At 42.4% G+C, this 21948-nt stretch overlaps 1 protein-coding gene across 2 annotated transcripts; it reads left to right on the top strand.

Annotated features, from left to right (window-relative positions):
- Positions 1-251: 251 nt before the first annotated feature.
- Positions 252-21681, top strand: rab14l (RAB14, member RAS oncogene family, like). 2 transcript variants are annotated; one of them, XM_062988457.1, is made up of 9 exons: positions 252-512; positions 613-695; positions 9734-9792; positions 10055-10108; positions 12678-12855; positions 14903-14969; positions 15757-15844; positions 17072-17102; positions 17702-21681. In XM_062988457.1, exons 2-9 carry the CDS (start codon positions 637-639, stop codon positions 17877-17879), a joined length of 714 nt encoding a protein of 237 aa, XP_062844527.1. In that variant the 5' UTR covers positions 252-512; positions 613-636; the 3' UTR covers positions 17880-21681. The 2 variants fall into 2 exon arrangements, with proteins under 2 accessions (XP_062844527.1, XP_062844528.1); XM_062988458.1 differs by lacking the exons at positions 252-512; positions 613-695 and adding an exon at positions 5814-5888.
- The last annotated feature ends 267 nt before the right edge of the window (positions 21682-21948 follow it).

The raw sequence follows: 21948 nt of genomic DNA, 5'->3' as shown, positions 1-21948 counted from the left end.
GCAAAAACAAAGACCTGCATTGTGTTGTCTGGCTGTTGAGTCTGACCCTGCACTTAAGGCCAATTTATATCAGCCAATCCACCTTCTGCATGTTTGAAGAGAACCAGAGTACCTATTGGAAACCCTTTAGGACCCATGTTACTGTACAGCAGCCACTCAACCTACTGGCCACTATGTGATTTTAAAATTGGCATGTGATCAGAATGTATAACCCACACTTCTGTGCCTTCTTTCTTCTCCCACAGCTGCACTGGGCATCGTCCTGACAAGCGGCTGTGCCACATCCCGCCACTGCCAACAGGAGGAGCTGCCCGGAGTTAATATCCACTGCTGTGATACAGACTTGTGTAACAGTTCCCCTTACTGGCGAGCTGGCATACTACATTTCATCAGCACTCTGGTTGGCACGTTGTTGATCATGCAACTGTGAGGAAAAATGGCAGAATTGTTTAGACTTTGAACTGACCAATGGGAATTCAGTGGAGTGCCGCTTACCAGTCTACTGGGCACCAGTCAGTATAAATAGCAAGAGATACTAAAGCCGTAGCTCATGTAAAACAGAAGGTTTTAAGTGTAAGAAACTAAACAGGTACCTCTTACATCTTAAACCAGGTCTGTTGGTGTGTACTGTGGTAAATGGAAAAGGGAAACAGTGAATACAGTGAACTGGATCAGGAACACTTGGATAATATCAGGTTGGTCAACCTTTTTGATTGATTATAGGACACAGACATTGGGGAACAGGAAAGGGGAAAGGACCTTCCTCCCTATAAAAATGGTTTTCTTAGTTGCCCGATAGCGGCATGCTTCCGCTCCACTAATTCTGACTAAGCTAACCCACGCCCCCTCTGACACGTGGGCAGCAGCCGTATGCATTTTGTCACCCGCACTAGGCGAGTGCATATATGCGACTCAGCCTTGTGTACGAACAGAAACACCCTGATCCGCCTCTGTGCAGGCACCATCAATCAGCCAGCAGAGGTCGCAGTGCATCAGCTATGAGGAGTCCCTAACCGGCTTAATACCCCACCCCTATATAAACAACAGGCCAATCGTCGTTCATGTGGCCACTCGGCACCGCTGGATGCCACCTGAGCGGCCACCTCTTAGTTTATTTAAACCATGGACATAATTGAAGCTAATAAGAGCATTCTAAACATGATCCATCATTGGTAGAGAACAGACAGCTGATGTTTCACCTTTAAGGATTAAGCCCAGTGTAAGAACGCTATTCCTTTTGAGCAGGATCTTGAGGACTAGCTGCTTATATTTGGCAGAAAGGTCAAGCAAAATCCCAATATAACCCCAATAAACCAAAGGCATTTTAGAATCATGTGCTGTGGTGATAAATCAAAATTTGGCCACAGTGAATGTGCTGTGTATACACATTGCCAAATTATAAGCATGGGAACTTTATGATGCTTTGGGGTTGTGTGGCACAGAAAAGTCTGGATTGATAAAGAATGGTTTCCACAAAATATATTAGCTAGTTTAGCAAATGACTTTTACGACTAAAACAAGCAAAACAGAACAACCTCAAAGCTTTTGAAATCATTGAAAATTTGTGGGTAAGCTTTGAAATATGATGAATAAATATACAAGAAAGCTTAAGGACATACAATTAAGGGTTCTACAAGCAAGAGCTTGTACAAATTCATTATGGGTAAAAAAAAAAATACAAAAAACGTCGTGAACTATAAAAGTTTGTATAAAAGCATTTGTCAACTAGAGAGTCCAAACTTTTTCACCTGCCAATTTTACTATTTGCAATATATTTACTAACAAAGTTAAAAATAAAAAATAATACACTGGAACCTTGTAATGTACCATCCCCTAAACTCAAAATGTTTGAAACTCAGCGCCCTTCGTCGAGAAATTTTTACCCTTAAAAGTGTTTCACTTAAACTCAACGTGTTCAGTTTCCTTATTTAAAAAATTTATTAATTTAATTTCAATGCATTTGTGTGCAATAGTTGTCAAATCCAGTCTGAAAGCTCCACATGTTTGTGTTTGTCTGGATTTTTTTCCTCACTGTTTCACTTTTAAACTTGTGTTACAGCTCGAGATTCTGAGAAATTGCGAGAATTAGCTTTTCCGAGAGAGTCTAAAATGCTTATCATTAAAAAAAAAGCTTAATGTGACAATTAAAAAATTACACAAACACTAAACTTCTCTTAATTATTACTGTTCATAAGTTCTCTCCACTACTTAAATGCCTTGCTTGTTTAAGTACAATAAGTCATGTTAAGCTTTGTGCACCGGCCGCTTCTCATGTGAATGCACATTTACTGAATGGTATACGGTATCTTCACGATTAAGAAGCATAAGGAAACAAAAGTAGTAGAGTGCCGGTTTTATTGCATTTTATATTAATTTTAACTGTTTTGAACTGTATTTTAGTGTTTTTTTATTATATGTGTGTTATTTTCAGTGTATAATTGTCAAAAACAACCCCATTATTTTACATTAGCCTAAAATATATATGCAGGGCGGCACGGTGGCTCGGTAGGGTAACACTGTCGCCTCACAGCAAGAAGGTCCTGGGTTCGATCTCCAGGTGGGAACAAAAAAACAGGATCGGGACATCCCTATCTAAGACACCTCAGATTAGCTCTAATTACAAACATTATAAACCTCTAAGACTGACCTGAGATCAGCTCTAATTACAAACATTATGAACCTCTAAGACTGACCTGAGATCAGCTCTATTTACAATCATTATAAACCTCTCAGACTGACCTGAGATCAGCTCTATTTACAATCATTATAAACCTCTCAGACTGACCTGAGATCAGCTCTATTTACAAACATTATAAACCTATCAGACTGACCTGAGATCAGCTCTATTTACAAACATTATAAACCTCTCAGACTGACCTGAGATCAGCTCTAATTACAAACATTATAAACCTCTCAGACTGACCTGAGATCAGCTCTATTTACAATCATTATAAACCTCTCAGACTGACCTGAGATCAGCTCTATTTACAATCATAATAAACCTCTCAGACTGACCTGAGATCAGCTCTATTTACAATCATTATAAACCTTTAAGACTGACCTGAGATCAGCTCTATTTACAAACATTATAAACCTTTCAGACTGAGCTGAGATCAGCTCTATTTACAATCATTATAAACCTCTCAGACTGACCTGAGATCAGCTCTAATTACAAACATTATAAACCTTTAAGACTGACCTGAGATCAGCTCTATTTACAAACATTATAAACCTCTAAGACTGACCGGAGATCAGCTCTAATTACAAACATTATAAACCTCTCAGTCTGAACAGAGATCAGCTCTATTTACAATCATTATAAACCTCTAAGACTGACCTGAGATCAGCTCTATTTACAATCATTATAAACCTCTCAGACTGACCTGAGATCAGCTCTATTTACAATCATTATAAACCTCTCAGACTGACCTGAGATCAGCTCTATTTACAAACATTATAAACCTCTCAGACTGACCTGAGATCAGCTCTATTTACAATCATTATAAACCTCTCAGACTGACCTGAGATCAGCTCTAATTACAAACATAAACCTCTCAGACTGACCTGAGATCAGCTCTAATTACAAACATTATAAACCTATATGACTGACCTGAGATCAGCTCTAATTACAAACATAAACCTCTCAGACTGACCTGAGATCAGCTCTAATTTCAAACATTATAAACCTCTATGACTGACCTGAGATCAGCTCTAATTACAAACATTATAAACCTCTAAGACTAGGGATGTCCCGATCCGATCTCAAAGATCGGAATCGGGGCCGATCAAGGCATTTTTTAATGATCGGTATCGGCTTTACTAAAGCCGATCCTAAACCCGATCCTTTGTTTTACGTCAGCATGTCCGTTGTGTGGAAATACTTTAATTTGGAAAGTGAAACAAGTCCAAGAGTGAAGCGTAATGTCTGCAATGTGAGCGTTTCACGAGGCGGTAGGAGCAGAGCTGCGTTCATTACTGTAGAATTTTACTGTTTATATGGTGTGTGAGAGTGTGTGTGAGTTAAGGATCACTCCGGTTTACAAAACAACGTAGTGATGCACTCACTTAATAAAGAAATAAATACATGTTATATCCACAAATTGTCGGGAGCAGAACACTTTATTAACTTCTTCTGTTACGGTACTGAATAGCGGACAGCTAGAGTCAAGCACGCTATTACATGCACTATGGAAGACCCAAAGGGTCAAAACACACTCGCTTCACGTAGAAACGTCTGGTATTCAGGTTTTACTGTAATGCTGTTAAGTAACTTTTTTTTCTTCTTATATTTAAGTTAAGCTGCTACACAGATTTCTGTTTATTTTTAGTGTATCACTGCATTAAACAGAATTGAGTTTTTTGAAAGTAAAGTTCAAGGTAAAACTGTAATTATCTCACTCATTTTGAACATTAAGCAATAGCTTGGATGTATGCATTTTTTTCAGCACTGCAGAGCTATTCAGTTGTTAAACATATACATTGGATTCATTTGAATAACTGTAATGTACTTGAAGTGTGCACTGTGTGAACAGTATTATCTAGTTCTTATCTAGACAATATCTAAAAAATACAAGTATCGGTTTGAGACTCGGTATCGGATCGGGATCAAAGCATGTTCTCCCCGTGTCTGCGTGGGTTTCCTCCAGTAGCTCCGGTTTCCTCCCACAGTCCAAAAAAATGCAGTCAGGTTAATTGGAGACACTGAATTACCCTATAGGTGAATGGGTGTGCGTATGTGTGTCTGCCCTGCGATGGACTGGCATACCGTAGCCGTCCCCCTCACCTGCGACCCTAATTGGATAAGCGGTTAAGAAAGTGAGTGAGTAAAATATATGCAGTTCCACAGGACCATGAAATGCATTAACAGGTCTCCCATACATCCTTATGGGGAAAAATGCCTTGAAACTCAACGCCACTCCCAGAACCAAATGACGTCGAGTTTCAGGGTACTACTGTAATTAAAACAGTTTGTACCACCAGCCTGTTCATGGATTTATATCTACAGTATGCATGCACTCAGGGGCGGATCTAGAAAAATATTTATGGGGTGGCGAGAGGGGGGCAGGAATTTTTGAGGGGTGGCAACATATGGCAGACGTATTTATACTGAATTTAATCACAGTTATAACAGTTTGATGAGAAATAGTATGTACACACTACAAAAGGGCACGGGCTGCCATTTACAAACTCATACAGACAAACTTAATCTCATGCAATCAATGTCTTGCATTTAAGGTTTCATGTGAAACAGTTCATATTAGGAATAAGTGACCATACAATGTAATCTCATTAATAGGAGATAAAAGCATGGTAACACTACTGTAGGTGGGGCATTATCATTATCAAAGGAAAGGCATTAAGGTAAGACACAGGTGATGAGTGGCAGATGTATGAGAGGGAAAGCAAACAGTTTTTGACTGTGTCAGAGTGGCAGCGTTGCAAATTGGCCATAACTTTTCTTTTAATTTGTTGCTGCCAACTGGGGTGGCAGCAGGGGTGGCAAGGCTTTCTTTTAGGGTGCATTTGCCACCCTATGCCACCCCGGTAGATCCGCCCATGCATGCACTCAACATACACTATACATACAGGGATGCTATTTATGTGTTTATTTAACTCGTGTTAGAAGTCGTATAGCCTTCTAAACCAAAAGCAACCCTAAATGTAGCTCTTCAATGATACATATGATGAAATAAAATGCGATAAAAGCAATGTCTGTGTGCTGTTAAAGCATTTTGTGAGGGGAAAAAGGGAAGTCCAGGGCTGTTTGCGCAGCCATCTTGAATAGGCGATAGTGTGATCGTGTCGTGCGCGTGCGCGAATCTGAGGAGAAGCTGTAGATCTCTGCTGGAAACATACTGAACATCCCTCAGATAAACAACACGGTCCCGGTGAGTACATTTACTTCATCTAACGATTATCCACAACATGTCCGATTATTACTCTATAACTGACATGAAGATATAGCCACCATGTTAGGTTATAGAGGCAATTTGTGGTGTAACAACACCCGGCTTGACCAGTTAGCTGGCTGGCTAACATGACCAGATCGAGCTGTATATAGATACCTAGCCCTGTCTGTAGGTGGACTGTTCGTGTTCTGCGTCAACATTTAAAAATTTTACCATATTTACAATTTGTCATGCTCATATTTTCAATTCTGGTGCAGCTGGGGTGACTTTTGTGCTTGCTTTGATAATGCATTAAACAAAAATGTGAATTAATTGGTTCCAGCTCACGCACATCAATGCTTTAATACGTTTATTAAAATAAAACAAGCTGTCATGGCTGTCATATGGAAATATTTAAGATTCTGGACTGAATAGCTTGTTTGTTTGACAAGAAACAGTCACAGCTTTGCGTCTAGCTTTTATTTGCTATGACGCCACTATGACTACAGCTTTGGCTCTTTAATTATAAGAAATCATCCCGTATAATCCACATACAAGAAATACGTGCAGCGTCCCAAACCACGCACTAGTGTACTTGTTAGTAAACATTGCGTACGGTTTCGGTGGTAATGTGTTTTGACACACTTGAGTGCGCACTGTGCGGTTTGGGATGCAGCCACAGTGTCACTTTTGCTACACAGAATTATAATAGTTTGTGCAAGTCTATGCTATGCTACAAATGTAGGTTGGAACTTTAAATTTAAACATTTTTTAAATACTAGGTAGATACCAAACAACTTTTATCTACTATACTTAGCCACTAAGGTAAATATTTAGCCACTTTTAACTACTAAAATTTGTCAGCTTGGTCATAGAAAACATGGGTTCAGTTTAGCAAGCATTAGCTTGTTTATATTAGCATTGTCAAAGTAAGCTCATGTTAATATTCTTAATACAACAGAAAATGTCATAAAATTCAGCCACTTTATTTGTGACTCAATGCTGCACACAAAATGTATTTGCTATTCTTAGTGACTGAAAAAGCTAGACTTCTTTAATCCTGTCAGTTTCTGGATAGATGTTGGCTGGATATTTTTGGTTGGTGGACTATTTTCAGTCCAGCAGTGACAGTGAGGTGTTTAAAAACTCCATCAGCGCTGCTGTGTCTTATCCACTCATACCAGCACAACACACACTAACACACCACCACCATGTCAGTGTCACTGCAGTGCTGAGAATGATCCACCACCTAAATAATACCTGCTCTGTAGGTGTGGGTCCTGACCATCGAAGAACAGGGCGACAGCAGGCTAAAAAGTATGTAGAAAAACAGATTGACTACAGTCAGTAATTGTAGAACTACAAAGTGCTTCTATATGGTAAGTGGAGCTGATAAAATGGACAGTAAGTGTAGAAACAAGGAGGTGGTTTTAATGTTATGGCTGATCAGTGTATATTTTCAAAACTGTATAGCACTTCTGTCAACAACAGAAAAATTGTACTTCGTAATGCACTGTTTACTTCCCCTTTGCCTCTGTGGATTTGCCCCCAGGGCTGTTGGTTCAAAGCTTTTTAAAGGCCGCTTAGAAAAGGAGAGTAAATTTACATAAGGTAGACGGATACATGCCCTGTTAGCGGCTGTATTGAAAGTTACTGTCTACTGACTGTCTCGTTGCGGTTCAGCACAGCGTTCAGTTATAAGCTTGTTGGGCATCCTATTTCAGTACCCAGAGCAGTTACATAGATATTTTAAAAGGTAGATAGTGGGTGTATGGATGGCTAAGCAGTGTTACCCATCAGAAACTATCTCTGCCTTTGAACTTTGGTTCTTGCAAATACTTTCTAGAGTACCTTACACAGCAAAGAAAACAAACAAACTCACTTAAAGCTCAGATAACCAAACTAAGGCTGTCTTACCCTGGATAAATGATGAGAAGAACTGATTACTATAAAACACCATCATGCTGGAAAGAATTGTAGTTAACAGAGGACAAGAACATTAACATTAAGACATTAGGATGCCCGAACACCCGAACACAGGGCAGAATGTTCTGGAGAAACTCCTTTTTGAGACTTACTCTGACCCACCCTCAGTGTGCATGTGGCAGTTATCTGTCTATATAATCTCATTCAGACAGACAGAGAGCTGCATTTCTAATCTGAACAGAAGCTTGGCTGGCTAACCCACCTGAACAGAACTCTGACCCAGCCAGCCGGGCGGCGACACAGACACGAAAGGCTATGTCTTTGGCTGGGCGAAGTCATGCAATAAAAACTACATACGGATTACTGAACTGGTTCATCTCGAACTCGCAAGTTCAAATCTCAGCTCTGCTACGGACAGAGCGGGCAATGATCGGCTCGTCTGAAGATAATGGAGATCAGTGCTTGACTCCATGTGAACCCACTTTGTGTAGGTGAAAATAATTGGTTCGGGGATACACATGTCGGAAGTGTGTGTTAGTCACGGCCCTCCTTGGTTAGGAGTGGAGGTCAGCAGCAGTAGAAGAAGGAAAAAGTGATTAGGTAATAAGTAGTATGTAACGATACACTCCACCCCCGATGCGATTCATGATACTGGGTTCACGATCTGATTTTTTCCCGATTTTTTTTTTTTAAACAAAATTAAATTAAAGACAAATGATGACAAAGTTTCCTTTTATTATTTCTCTTTAAAAAAATAAAATACTGTATTTGTGCTTATCTTTTATTTATCTAAATAATGAATGTCCTTTTATTTTTGAGGTAGGTACAAACTATGCAAAACAATGCTGCACATTTCCCTTTTTGTGTAAAACAACTGAAATGAAACAAATCCCACATTAAATAAATTAATGAATAATACAAATAATAAATACATCTGGCTGGAAAATTCCGAACCTGAAAACCCTGTAGTGACGTCAACCAGGCAAGGTAAATAGCGCCAGTGCCCTCTGCTGTTTAAAGTGAATATTGATTCATTATACATGTAAACCGATTTGAATCGTTACACATGTGAATCGATTTTTAACTGTCTTGTGGTGCATCGTTACATCCCTAGTAATTAGATAGTAATTACATTGGGAGGAAAATTGGCCCCAAAACGGATACCGATTGCACCAAGCCTTCCACCTCGCTCGTGAATAAAAATAAAAACATAACGTCATTGAACAGTAATAAATGTTGTGTATCATTCCTATTCAGTCTGTTGGCTTTGAATTTGACACCAGTGGGATAATAACAGAAATAGGAACATTGTGTGAAATTCTGTAGAAGTAATGCATGTCTGAGAAGAGAAGGAAAATGCTGGGCGCATGCCAGTCACATGCTTCACTCTGCTTCTTCTTAATGGAGGTCTGCTCAGGAAGTGGAAATTGTTGATCAGTTTACTCTGATGTGGTGGAACTGGTTAGTAGAGGTCAGCCTGCTATGAAGACTCGCGTGTAGCCTAATGAAGCGTCACAAAGCAGGGTCACGTAAGACGGGGCGAGAAAGTGGTAAGAGCTCATTACAGCTCTGTTTTGGATATCTGTGGCTGCACAACAAGGTTGCTTTATCTGAAAGGCTGGGTAGTGTAATGGTACAGTATGTTGATATGAAGTGGGTTGGTGTTTGGCTATTTTGATTATTTAGGAGGAAAAAAGTGAATAATTAAGGGCTTTCGGATTCTGATGCTCATGTATTGGGAATGCAAATTTGGCCAATTTCTTTTAGACTTGATACTTCAGAGCAGGGGTCAGCAACCAAAGCTGGCACATGAAGCACGTTTGCCTGGCACGCTGATTGGAATTAATTCACTCATTCACACATTGGAGAAAGTTTTGTTTGTAATTTGTATGTTCTGTATTTCCTTTTTTTTTTTCCAGAGGCAGAATGGCCACTGCACCGTACAACTACTCGTACATTTTTAAGTACATCATCATCGGTAAGTAAGACTGTAAGATAATGTTAGGGTTTTTAATGTGGGTCAGTTCACATTACTTCATAGTCTCTGCTGACAGACTACATTTCATTCATATTTAATCCCTGACTCTATATTCATCCCCCAGCTCCTCATCTTTTTTTCCCCATGACTCAAACACTCATCACTGCTCGTTAGCATCGAGTGCTATGGAGCGCTGTACTCGGTCACGCTGGTTTTGCATTTCTTTGTGGATTGTAACATGTCCCTGCTGCTCTCTCCTCAGGAGACATGGGGGTCGGGAAGTCGTGCTTGCTTCATCAGTTCACAGAAAAGAAATGTAAGTACCACACCCATCCGACACCACTACACCCCAGATCTATAAAGCCTGATTCTCACATGGGTGAACATGTAGTTTCACAATGACTGACCAGCTGACCTTCTCTAATTAAGATTAGAAATACACGCCGCTCAGGTGGCGCAGCGGTAAAAAGACACGCTAGAACACCAGAGCTGGGATCTCAATACATCGTATCGAATCTCAACTCTGCCTGCCGACTGGGCTGAGCAACCACATCAGCAACGATCGGCCTGTTGTTCATATAGGTGTGGGATATTAAGCCGGATTAAGCGGGACTCTCTCTGGCCGATTGATGGCGCCTGCACAGAGACGAGGAAAGAGTGCGCTGATCAGGGTGTGTCTCTCCGTACACAGTGCTGATCCAAATATGTACTCGTGAAGTGTAGGTGACGAGACGCATACGGCTGCTGCCCACGTGTCGGAGGGCGGCGTGGGTTAGCTTCGTTCTCCTTAATCAGAGCGGTGGTCGGCATTGGTGGAGAGGAAGCATGACGCGATCGGCCAACGCGGAGAAAATGCATAAACAAAATATTAAAAAAAAGGTTAGAAATACACTATCTGGCCAAAAGTATTTGGACACCTGACCATGAGCTTGTTGGTCATCCTATTTCAAAACCAAACAGTATTAAAAATAGAGTGACGTCTTTGTGATATTTTTAGCTGGAAAAACAGCCACTCATCTGAGAAGGCTTCCTACACGACTTATGTCTGTGGGAATTTGTGCCTGTGGGAATTTGTGCCAGTCAAAATTTGAGTACTGATGTTGGTCAAGAAAGATTCAATTGATGTTCCGGTTCATTCTAAAGCTGTTGAGTGGGGCTGAGGTCTACTGGAGTTAAACTGAGTCTTTAAACTGAGCTTTTCCTTATGTCTTTATAGACCTGGGGCATAGTCATGCTGGAACAAGTTGGAAGCATGAAATGTATCACCTGTTAGCAATTGTTGAGGCTAAAAGACATGAGGCTACACCCTACAACTCTAACAGTCTCCGCTCTTTTGAAAAGGCTTTTAGTAAGGTTTGGGTAGGCAGCTTTGTGAAAAAAAGCGCTGATGTTGGATAGGAAAGCTTGACTCGCAATGAAAGTACGATGTGTCACCCACATTTTTTATTTGGTACAGATTAGGTATTTTGGAGTTTTTACCGTTTCTCCAAACTGGTAATTTCAACTGCTCTTAATACGGCTCTCGACACTGAATATGGCATGATTGCTCATGTGAAGCGCTGCGACGCGTACGCCCGCTTCAAAATGCTCGTTCACTAAGGAAACGGCGCTCCAGATGCGGTGTCTGTCCTTCACAGAGCCGCATCATCTTGCATCATCGCACACAAGCGGCCCATTGAGAACTCAAAATAAACAGGAACTGTGTGTGAACAGTCTGAAGAGACCTTTCTGTTTGTGCCCTCCACCAACAGAGGAAACAGGATAGCATAGAAATGTGTAGCATCGCTGTAATATTCTTTTTCACCCCCAATCTAGTTGTATCCAATTACCTGATTGCATTTTGCTTCCTCTCTATTGTTGCTGACTTCCACTTCTGACTGAGGACAGCTGTGACTAACACACACCGCTCCGACACGTGTTGCAGTAGTCGATAGTGTGGCCAGCCGTCCGGCTTTAGGTCGGACAGTCCGGTTTTTCAGCTGCCGGTCCTCCGCCCATGCAACACTAGGACGGACACTTGAAAATCCTCCTTTTGGAGTGAACTGGTTACATTTTTGATCAATATTATCTGTCATTGGCTCAGGTACATGACAAAACAAATGCTTTGTATTTCATTGGTTTAACAGCCTACCTATCGTGGCTCGCCCACCACCACCGGCCAATCTCAGGAGGTCCGCCCTCTAAATGCTAGTCTGTGATTGGGTGGTTGAATTTCGCCCGCTCGCTGTCAATTAGTCAGCTGAAACAAAAAAAAAAGGCAGCGAGGAACGTATTAAATATCAAAAGTAGACAAAGGTAGACACGTTTTGTGAGTAAAACAGTAATTTGTTATAGAATTCTTGCTTAAATTGGTTAAAAACTCTGTTATATGGGTTATGGTTTCATTATGTGTGTTGCAGTATCATGTAAACCTGTTCCTGGTATGACGTCCTAATTTTGGGGGTGTAATGTCCTCCTTTTTATGACTTTGGGGGGTGTAATGTCCTCCTTTTTGTGATTATGAATGTGGCCACCCTAGTAGTCGACTGCATTTTTTCACCTGCACGAGATGGGCTCATATGGGGTTCGGTCTTGCGCATGGAGAGTCACGCACTGATCTCCATTATCCCCTGTCTCTGTGCAGCTGCCATCGATCAGCCAGCAGAGGTCGTAACAGCATCCCCTCTGACATCAAACCCGACGAATGAGCCAATTATTATCCGAATGATGAACGTGCACCCAGCCTGTTGGTAGCAGAGCTGAGATTTGAACTCGTGAGTTCAAGATTTCAGCTCTGGTGTGCTACCGCGTTTTACCGCCGCGCCACCTGAGCACCCGTCTCAAAAACGACTTAAATTATGAATGCTGTTGGCCACTTTATCTAATTTCCCTCGTTTTTTCATCAGTCATGGCAGACTGCCCCCACACAATAGGCGTAGAGTTCGGGACCAGGATAATCGAGGTGAGCGGACAGAAGATCAAGCTGCAGATCTGGGACACGGCAGGGCAGGAGCGGTTCAGGGCCGTAACACGCAGCTACTACAGGGGAGCCGCCGGGGCGCTCATGGTGTACGACATCACCAGGTATAAATCACCTCTGCGTACAACTCAAGCTCTCAAGTTTGAATCTCAAGAGGTCCTATTGGCCTTGCTTGTCACCCATCAGGCCTGACTGGCCATGTCTGAGGGGGATGAAAGGTTGGAAAGGGCTTTACCTTATTGCCGCTAAACAAAATGCATCATCTCTGTCTGGTTCAGATGCACACACAAGTAATGGAGGGTTCACATCCCCTGCACAGCACACAATGGTCTTACACACAACCACGCTCAAGCTCTCAAGTTCGAATCTCAGAGATCCTTTTGGCCCGGCTTGGCACCCATCAGGCCATGTCTGACGGGGGAACGGTCATGAGTAATGGAGGGTTCACATCCCCTGCACAGCACACAGTGGTCTTACACACTACCACACTTACAACAGCTCAATTTTTAAGGTTTGAATCTCAAAGGTCCTTGCTCGTCACCCATCAGGCCTGACTGGCCATGTCTGAGGGGGGAAAGGTTGAAAAGGGCTTTACCTTATTGCCGCACAATGGAGGGTTCACATCCCCTGCACAGCACACAGTGGTCTTACACACGCTCTCAAGTTTGAATCTTAGAGATAGTGTTGGCCCGGCTTGGCACCCTTCAGGCCTCGCTGGCTACAGTATGTCTGACGGGGGAAAAGGTCATGAGTAATGTAGGGTTCACATCCCCTGCACAGCGTGACTCGTCGTATTCCATACAGCTCTCTGTAAGAATACACTAATGTCTGGTCTGTGGCCAGTGTGAGGATGGTGTAAGCAGTAAAGAATTTTAGATAAGACTAGATTGAGAGTAAAAAAAAAAAAGGGGGTGGGGTGGGATGGGGGGGGGGGGGGGGGGGGGTCTTATTGTCAAATGACAATGCTAAAAAAACACAACCTAGGTAATCCCTAAACCTTTTGGGATACTATTGCTGCAAAGTTGGAGACATACACTGATCAGCCATAACATTAAAACCACCTCCTTGTTTCTACACTCCATTTTATCAGCTCCACTTACCATATTTGTACTTTGCACTTTGTAGTTCTACAATTACTGACTGTAGTCCATCTGTTTCTCTACATACTTTTTAACCTGCTTTCACCCTGTTCTTCAATGCTCAGGACCCCCACAGGTGGTGGATGATTCTCAGCACTGCAGTGACACTGACATGGTGGTGGTGTGTTAGTGTGTGTTGTGCTGGTATGAGTGGATCAGACACAGCAATGCTGCTGGATTTTTTACACACCTCACTGTCACAGCTGAACTGAGAATAGTCCACCAACCAAAAATATCCAGCCAACAGCGCCCAGTGGGCAGCGTCCTATGAAGATCTCAAAGATGACCGACTCAAACGGCAGCCATAGATGAACGATCGTCTCTGACTTTACATCTACAGGGTGGACCAACTAGGTAGGAGTGTCTAATAGAGTGGACAGTGAGTGGACACTATTTAAAAACTCATACCAGCACAACACACACCAACACACCACCACCATGTCAGTGTCACTGCAGTGCTAAGAATGATCCACCACCTAAATAATACCTGCTCTGTAGTGGTCCTGTGAGAGTCCTGACCATTGAAGAACAGCATGTAAGGGGGCTAACAAAGCATGCAGAGAAACAGATGGACTACAGTCAGTAATTGTAGAACTACAAAGTGCTTCTATATGGTAAGTGGAGCTGATTAAATGGACAGTATGTGTAGAAACAAGGAGGTGGTTTTAATGTTTTTGTTGTGGCTGAAAAATGAACAAATTAGTAGACATGTCCCAATACTTTAATCCATATAGTGTGACATCATCCTTCGTTTAATGATCTAAACTCATCCAGCGTGTCCTTATGCAAAAACAGATGTAATCAGAAAGGTGTCAGATGCTTTTTCACAGCTCTGTGGATTCAATTAATCCATCAGCCTTCGCACGTTGTTACCAAACATACATCACAAGTACAGAAAGCCTCGGTGTTTACGCTGATAAATAAAATATTACGACGGCTCTTTGTGCAACTAGTCTGCTGTTCACCTAACTGCTGCCATGACAACTGGTCTTCCTCTCTCTGTAAATGATAGGAGAAGCACATACAACCACCTCAGCAGCTGGCTTACAGACGCCCGGAACCTCACCAATCCCAATACCGTGAGTAGTCTTCTGTAACACGACTCTACCTCTGTAAGGTAACTCGACTGTACAACTTCAAACACATGTATGCAGATAAAAAGGTTAAAGCTGCCGCTGGCAACTCTCAATACTTACAAAAAAACCCTGTGTCTGTGTGGGTTTCCTCTGGGAGTTCTGATTTCCTCCCATAGTCCAAAGACATGCAGTCATGTTAATTGTGTTTAACATTAAACTTGAGAACAAATGAATCTGTTAACTAGAAACAACTAGATGGATTCGCGCTTGAGGCCAGTCTTGTGCATGGAGAGTCACACACTGATCTCAGTGTTCCTCCATTTCTGAACCGGCACCTTAGGCAACTAGCTAAAATCCATACACAGTGTTGAACACCGCGCCCTCTTTTCAGTCTAGTCTTTTCCCCACCCAGCAGACTTATACTTACACTTTCTGCATTTAGCAGACTCTTTTATCCAAAGCGACTTACAGTACTGTGACAGTACACAGTCTAAGCAATTGAGGGTTAAGGGCTTTGCTCAAGGGCCTAACGGGGCAACCTGGCAGTGGTGGGGTTTGAACCAGTGACCTTTTGATTACTAGTCCAGTACTTTAACCTCTAGGCTACAACTGCCTACTGACTTAGTGGGCCTGCCAGGGGTGCCCAGCCGACCGCTCAGTTCAGAATCCCAGCTCTAGTGTGCTAGCGAAATATCCCATTGCGCCACCTGGGTTCCTGAAAAGGTCTTCTAATTTTCAAGTCACCTATTTCAGCTTTAATTATGTTTTTTTTTTACATGTGCGTTGGCAGGTAATCATTCTCATAGGAAACAAAGCAGATCTAGAAGCCCAGCGGGATGTGACGTACGAAGAGGCCAAGCAGTTTGCTGAGGAAAACGGTAAGATGCCAGTCTTTACTGTCTATTGTAAGTAAATCACAGATCAGTGCTTCCTCGGGCCCCTTATGTGTGCCGTTAAGGCCTGCGTTACACTGTGTAACAATCTACCATGTTTCTTTAGTCATTATGAGTAAAGATGTGAGTGTTTTCTTAACCCTACTATTTACAAAACTGGTGAAAACATCCATGCAAAACAACAGGTGGGTCATTGATTGCCGATAGCCATTTTGGATGGCTTATTAAAAGGTCCTCTGGTGCATGCAGTACATGAATAATCCACTATACATCAGATTTTTCAGGAAAACAATACACCTACTGATGTGGAGGTCTCTAAAAGTCATGTATCGAATATGATACGCTTGGCGTTATAGGGTTAAGAGAGTCTAAAACGCTTATCGTTAAAAAAGCGATAAAAAAACAGGCCTTGCTCAAGGGCCCAACAGTGGCAACAGTGCAAAGTCTGGCATGCGGACCAGATCTGCTGTGACAACCTCTAAATATAATTATAAATAAAACCCATCAACTGTACTCCCACCCGTACTGGACCTTTACAACAAAAGACGTCTGAGGAAGGCCAGAAGTATATCCTCTGACCCCACACACCCCAGCCACTTCCTGTTTCAGCCACTGCCATCTGGGAGGAGGTACCGGAACACCCGAACTAGAACCACCAGATTTAAGAACAGGTTCTATCCACGAGCAATTAAACTGGTCACACCTGCAATACCAACCAACATGAACATATACAACACTGAGTGTCACAATCCAACCCTGTACCCTACACATTACAGCTACTTAGCTTTCTCTTACACTGAACTTCACCATTGCACATGCACTTTAACTGGAGCCGTATTCGTTATTTACTTGAACTTAAGCTGGATATACTCATCTACCTGCACTGTACAGTTTTTAACACTACCTCAGACCTGTGTAAGCACCTTGTCAATGCACCCTGTTCCTTCTCCCCTATTGTCTTTGCACTATTGTCTTTCTCAGGTCTGCACTGGAGATGTAGCCTGACAGTGTTTCGTTATATTGTACAACCTTGTATTGTATATTGACAATAAAGTTTGATTAAATTTAATTTAATGAAATGCATACAGTAAGACCATTTAAGTGAACTTCCCTATTTCTAAAACATAGCAGTTCTCAGGAGTGCATTGTTGTTAGGACTAATAAAGCTATTGTTTTACTGATTTAAAGCCTTTGTATATATGTCTTCCGCAGGATTGTTGTTCCTGGAGGCCAGTGCAAAAACGTAAGTCAGTACTAATGCTTTTGTTTGATTAAAAGTTACGTTAAAGTCTAAATTTAAGGTCTGAATTTTATATTTTATTTAGAAAAAAGTCCAATAACTCACCGGTAAAATCAGTAGTTGATAATCAGTTGGGTAGTTGGCTTGGGACAGTGGTAGACTAGTGGGTGGACCAACTAGGTAGGAGTGTCTAATAGAGTGGACAGTGAGTGGACACGGTATTTAAAAACTCCTGCGGCGCTGCTGTGTCTGATCCACTCATACCAGCACAACACACACTAACACACCACCACCATTGTCAGTGTTACTGCAGTGCTGAGAATGATCCACCACCTAAATACTGTAATACCTGCTCTTTGTGGTCCTGACCATTGAAGAACAGAGTAAAAGCAGGTTAAAAAGTATGCAGAGAAACATGGACTACAGTCAGTAATTGTAGAACTACAAAGTGCTTCTATATGGTAAGTGGAGCTGATAAAATGGACAGTGAGTGTAGAAACAAGGAGGTGGTTTTAATGACAAATAAAGGCATTCTTAACATTAGCATTTAATTCCTACAGAGCAACTTAGCACTTTGTTTCTTACCCGTCCGTTTCTAACAGAGGCGAGAACGTAGAGGACGCTTTCCTGGAGGCAGCGAAAAAGATCTACCAGAACATTCAGGACGGCAGCCTGGACCTGAACGCGGCCGAGTCGGGTGTCCAGCACAAGCCCTCGGCTCCTCAGGGCGGCCGGCTAACCAGCGAATCTCAGCCTCAGAAGGAAGGATGTGGTTGCTAATGACCAACACTACTAAAACCTGCTCAGCCTTCTCATCCCCTCTCATCCCTTCTTCCGTCTGACCACTCCACCCGGCTCCGGCCTCCGGAACGCTAACAGGGGCCCCCCCAGTACAGACGAAAGGAGGCAACTACAGACAGGCTTGACTGTGTCGTCATCCTCTTTCTCTTTCTTTCTGTCCTGTCTTTTGTTCTTTTCTATATTAGTCTTCACACGCAGTCACGCTCTGTCCGTTCCTGCACTGTCCACTGGCTCAGGATCATGTGGTACAGACCTGCAGTGGACCAGGTATATTTGAGTGAGTATCCGAGAGACAGCAGGAGGTTTTTCTTAAGTTTTCCTAATTTGTTTGGTAGCGCACCAAGCAATATCTTAATAATTCTTGAGATTTTGAGAATGCATAGGAAGTATCTGTTCACAAATTCCATCACCGATTCCTTCCGCTCTTGTATGGTGTAAGTGATGCTTAACCTTTATTATTTATAAAGTTTAAACAAAAACATTGATTTTACTGGGATCAACGCTCAGCAGTGGATGACTGACATAATTATATACACTTACATATACATAAAGTTTTGCACAGCTGTATGGCTGCATACCCAGGGAGTGCGGGTGCTAGACTGGCCTGACTGCAGTCCATTTAAAAAAAATAAAATTATGTGGTGCATTACAAAGAATAAATTACAACAACAAAAACTCGTACAGTTGCTCAGCAAAAGCCTTGTAATTGAAATAAGAATCTAGTTGTTTAAACCCTGAAAGGCTAACTATTTATATTTATAGAAATTGGGGGTAGACGTTTGCTTAGCTCACCTTTCAAACAAATACAGTACGCACCTGGTCACTGCTTGGAAATGCACCCAAATTATTGAATTTAGGTGTTTCTGCCATACCTATTGCTAACAGGTGTATAAAACTAATAATAAAGCATAAATAACATGTTCTCCTTTGTGGTAACAGTTTGAGAAAGGCCCTTACTTCTTTCAGAATGACAATACCCTTGACAACATCCATATAGACATGGTTTGATTTGTTTGGTGTGGGCTGGCTAAACGGAGTCATTTACATTAGCAGACTTACAGTACACAGTCTGAGCAACTGAGGGTTAAGGGCCTTGCTCAAGGGCCCATGAGCAGCAACCTGGCAGTGGTAGAGCTTGAACCAGCGACCTTCTGATTACTAGTCCAGTATCTTAATCATTATGCTAGGGCTTGCCCCTGAGCCTAATGAACTAAAAAGGCACAAATTCCAACACAAACACTCCAGTACCTTATGGAAAGCCTTCTTAACCTTATATTAATGTCTACGGTTTTAAAAAGGTGTGAACATATCAGGTGTCCACACACTTTTGGCCATATAGTGTAACTACGCTGTATATGGTCGTCTCTGGTCGAAATAACCGATTTGGGAATAACCCAAGTTCTTAGTACAATGGAACAGAAAATGATACTTTACATGGTTTCACCTCCTCTTACGCAGCTCTCAGCCACAGTGGTGGCTGGTTTGCACCTTATTTCACGTTTAATCAGCTGGTCTGGTCCACCAACTGGTCGGAATGGGGAAAAACTCCATCCCCCGCGACTTTCCATATCGAGTAGAACGCCGTCTGTCCTTACTATTTATTTATCAGGATTTTAACGTAACGTCAAACAGTCATGGACAGTTTTGTATCTCTAATTAACCCGACTGTGGAAGGAAACCGGAGCTCCCGGAGGAAACCTACGTAGACACGGGGAGAACATGCAAAGGACCTAGACCGCTCCATCTGGGAATTTAACCCAGGTGAGGCAACCACCTCCTTGTTTCTACACTCACTGTCCATTTTATCAGCACTTTGTAGTTCTACAATTACTGACTGTAGTCTATTTGTTTCTCTACATGCTTTGTTTGCCCCCTTTCATGCTGTTCTTTAATTGTCAGGACCCCCACAGGACCACTACAAAGTAGGTGTTATTTGGGTGGTGGATGATTCTCAGCACTGCAGTGTGTGTTGTGCTGGTATGAGTGGATAAGACACAGCAGCACTGTCACTGTGTGACTGCTGGACTGAGAATAGTCCACCAACCAAAAACATCCAGCCAACAACGCCCCGTGGGCAGCGTCCTGTGACCACTGATGAAGGTCTAGAAGATGACCAACTCAAACAACAGCAATAGATGAGCAATAATGGACAGTGAGTGTAGAAACAAGGAGGTGGTTTTAATGTTATGGCTGATCAGTGTATAATGTTAATCATACTACTATCACTGGTGATTCTTACTTTGCTGCACTCCTGTTTCACCTACTGCACACTAGACTACTTTGCAGTATTTCATGATTTTTTTACATGCTAGATGTGCTGGTGTCTGCAGTAAATCTGACTGGCTGCTGTTATATAGGCTTGTAAAATAGCACCGCAAAGCACAAACCCCTTTAACGCAGTTTTCTTTTTAGCATTAGGGTGAGGAATTAACCTTATTTCATTCATTTCCACACAAAAAGCTTATTAAGCAGCTGTATATACACAGTCCAGGCATAACATTATGACCACCTTCCTAATATTGTGTTGATCCCCCTTTTGCTGCCAAAGCAGCCCTGCAACTGTGATGCACTGTGTATTCTGACACCTTTCTATCAGAACCAGCATTAACTTCTTCAGCAATTCGAGCTACAGTAGCTCATCTGTTGGATCCCCACGTGCATCAATGATCCTTGGCCGCCCATGACCCTGTCGCCGGTTTACCACTGTTCCTTCCTTGGACCACTTTTGATAGATACTGACCACTGCAGACCGGGAACACCCCACAAGGGCTGCAGTTTTGGAGATGCTCCGACCCAGTCGTCTATTTTTTTGTTTTTAAAAAAAATGCATTTTCTCCCCCTTTAGCGCGTCCAATTGCATCGTGCTTCCTCTCCGCCTATGCCGATCCCCGCTCTGACCAAGGAGATCGAAGCTAACCCACGCCCCCTCCAACACGTGGGCAGCAAGCCGTATGCATCCCATCACCCACACATTGACGAGTGTTGTGCCACCTAGCGTTGTGTACGGAGGGACACACCCTAAGAGCACTCCTTCCTCATCTCCGTGTAGGCGCCTCTAATCAACCAGCAGAGGTCGTAATTGCACCGGACCCATATCCGGCTTGGACCCATATCCGGCTTAGTCCCGCCCATCTGAACAACAGGCCAAACGTTGTTCATGTGGCCGCTCAGCCTCAGACGGCAGGGCAGAGCTGAGATTCGACACAATGTATCGCGCCACCTGAGCGTCCCCATTGTTCCTGCTTCTAACACATCAACTTTGAGGATAAAATGTTCACTTGCTGTCTAATATATCCCACCCACTAACAGGTGCCTTGATGAAGAGATAATCAGTGTTATTCACTTCACCTGTCTGTGGTCATAATGTTATGCCTATTTGGTGTATATGCGGCCATGTATTCGTTAGGGGCGCTAAACATCTGCACGCTTTCCTTTGTACAGTCGTTTCACGACTAGAGTTCTTTTATATTTTCTATGACTGAACATTCACTCTGATACGCTCGTCGCTCGCAGGATGTTCAGCAGTAACACCACTGTACACGTACGGTTAAAAAGTCACGGTTCAGATTCCAGACCGACGCTTGCTCTGTCCGAATAACTATCCAAACGACTTCTGGCTCTCTGTAATCACTCTGTAATGACTTTACAGCGTGTGTATAAAATTTCTATTGTATATGCTTACCTTTTGAAAGAGCCGTGCTAACATTCTAAACAACTGTCTTGCGTGTACGATTAATGTTGACATTTCGATTTTAATGATAATAAAAACGTTTAAAAGAAACACCGAGGTTTTTTTTCATTAATATTTTGTTTATGCATTTTCTCCCTTTTTTCTCCCGAATTTAGCGAATCCAGTTACCTAATTGCATTACGCTTCCTCTCTACTAATGTTGATCTCCACCCTGGTTGAGGAGAGCCGAGACTGATAACCCCCCCCGGCACGTGTGCAGTACCGACTGCACCTTTTCACCTGCGCGAGACAAGTTCATATGTGAATCAGCTTTGTGTACGGAGAGACACACCCTGATCAACGCATTATCCCTCGTCT

The sequence above is a fragment of the Trichomycterus rosablanca genome, chromosome 26 (assembly GCF_030014385.1).
Source record: "Trichomycterus rosablanca isolate fTriRos1 chromosome 26, fTriRos1.hap1, whole genome shotgun sequence".
Lineage (NCBI taxonomy): Eukaryota > Metazoa > Chordata > Actinopteri > Siluriformes > Trichomycteridae > Trichomycterus > Trichomycterus rosablanca.
This window is presented reverse-complemented; position numbering and strand designations above follow the sequence as displayed.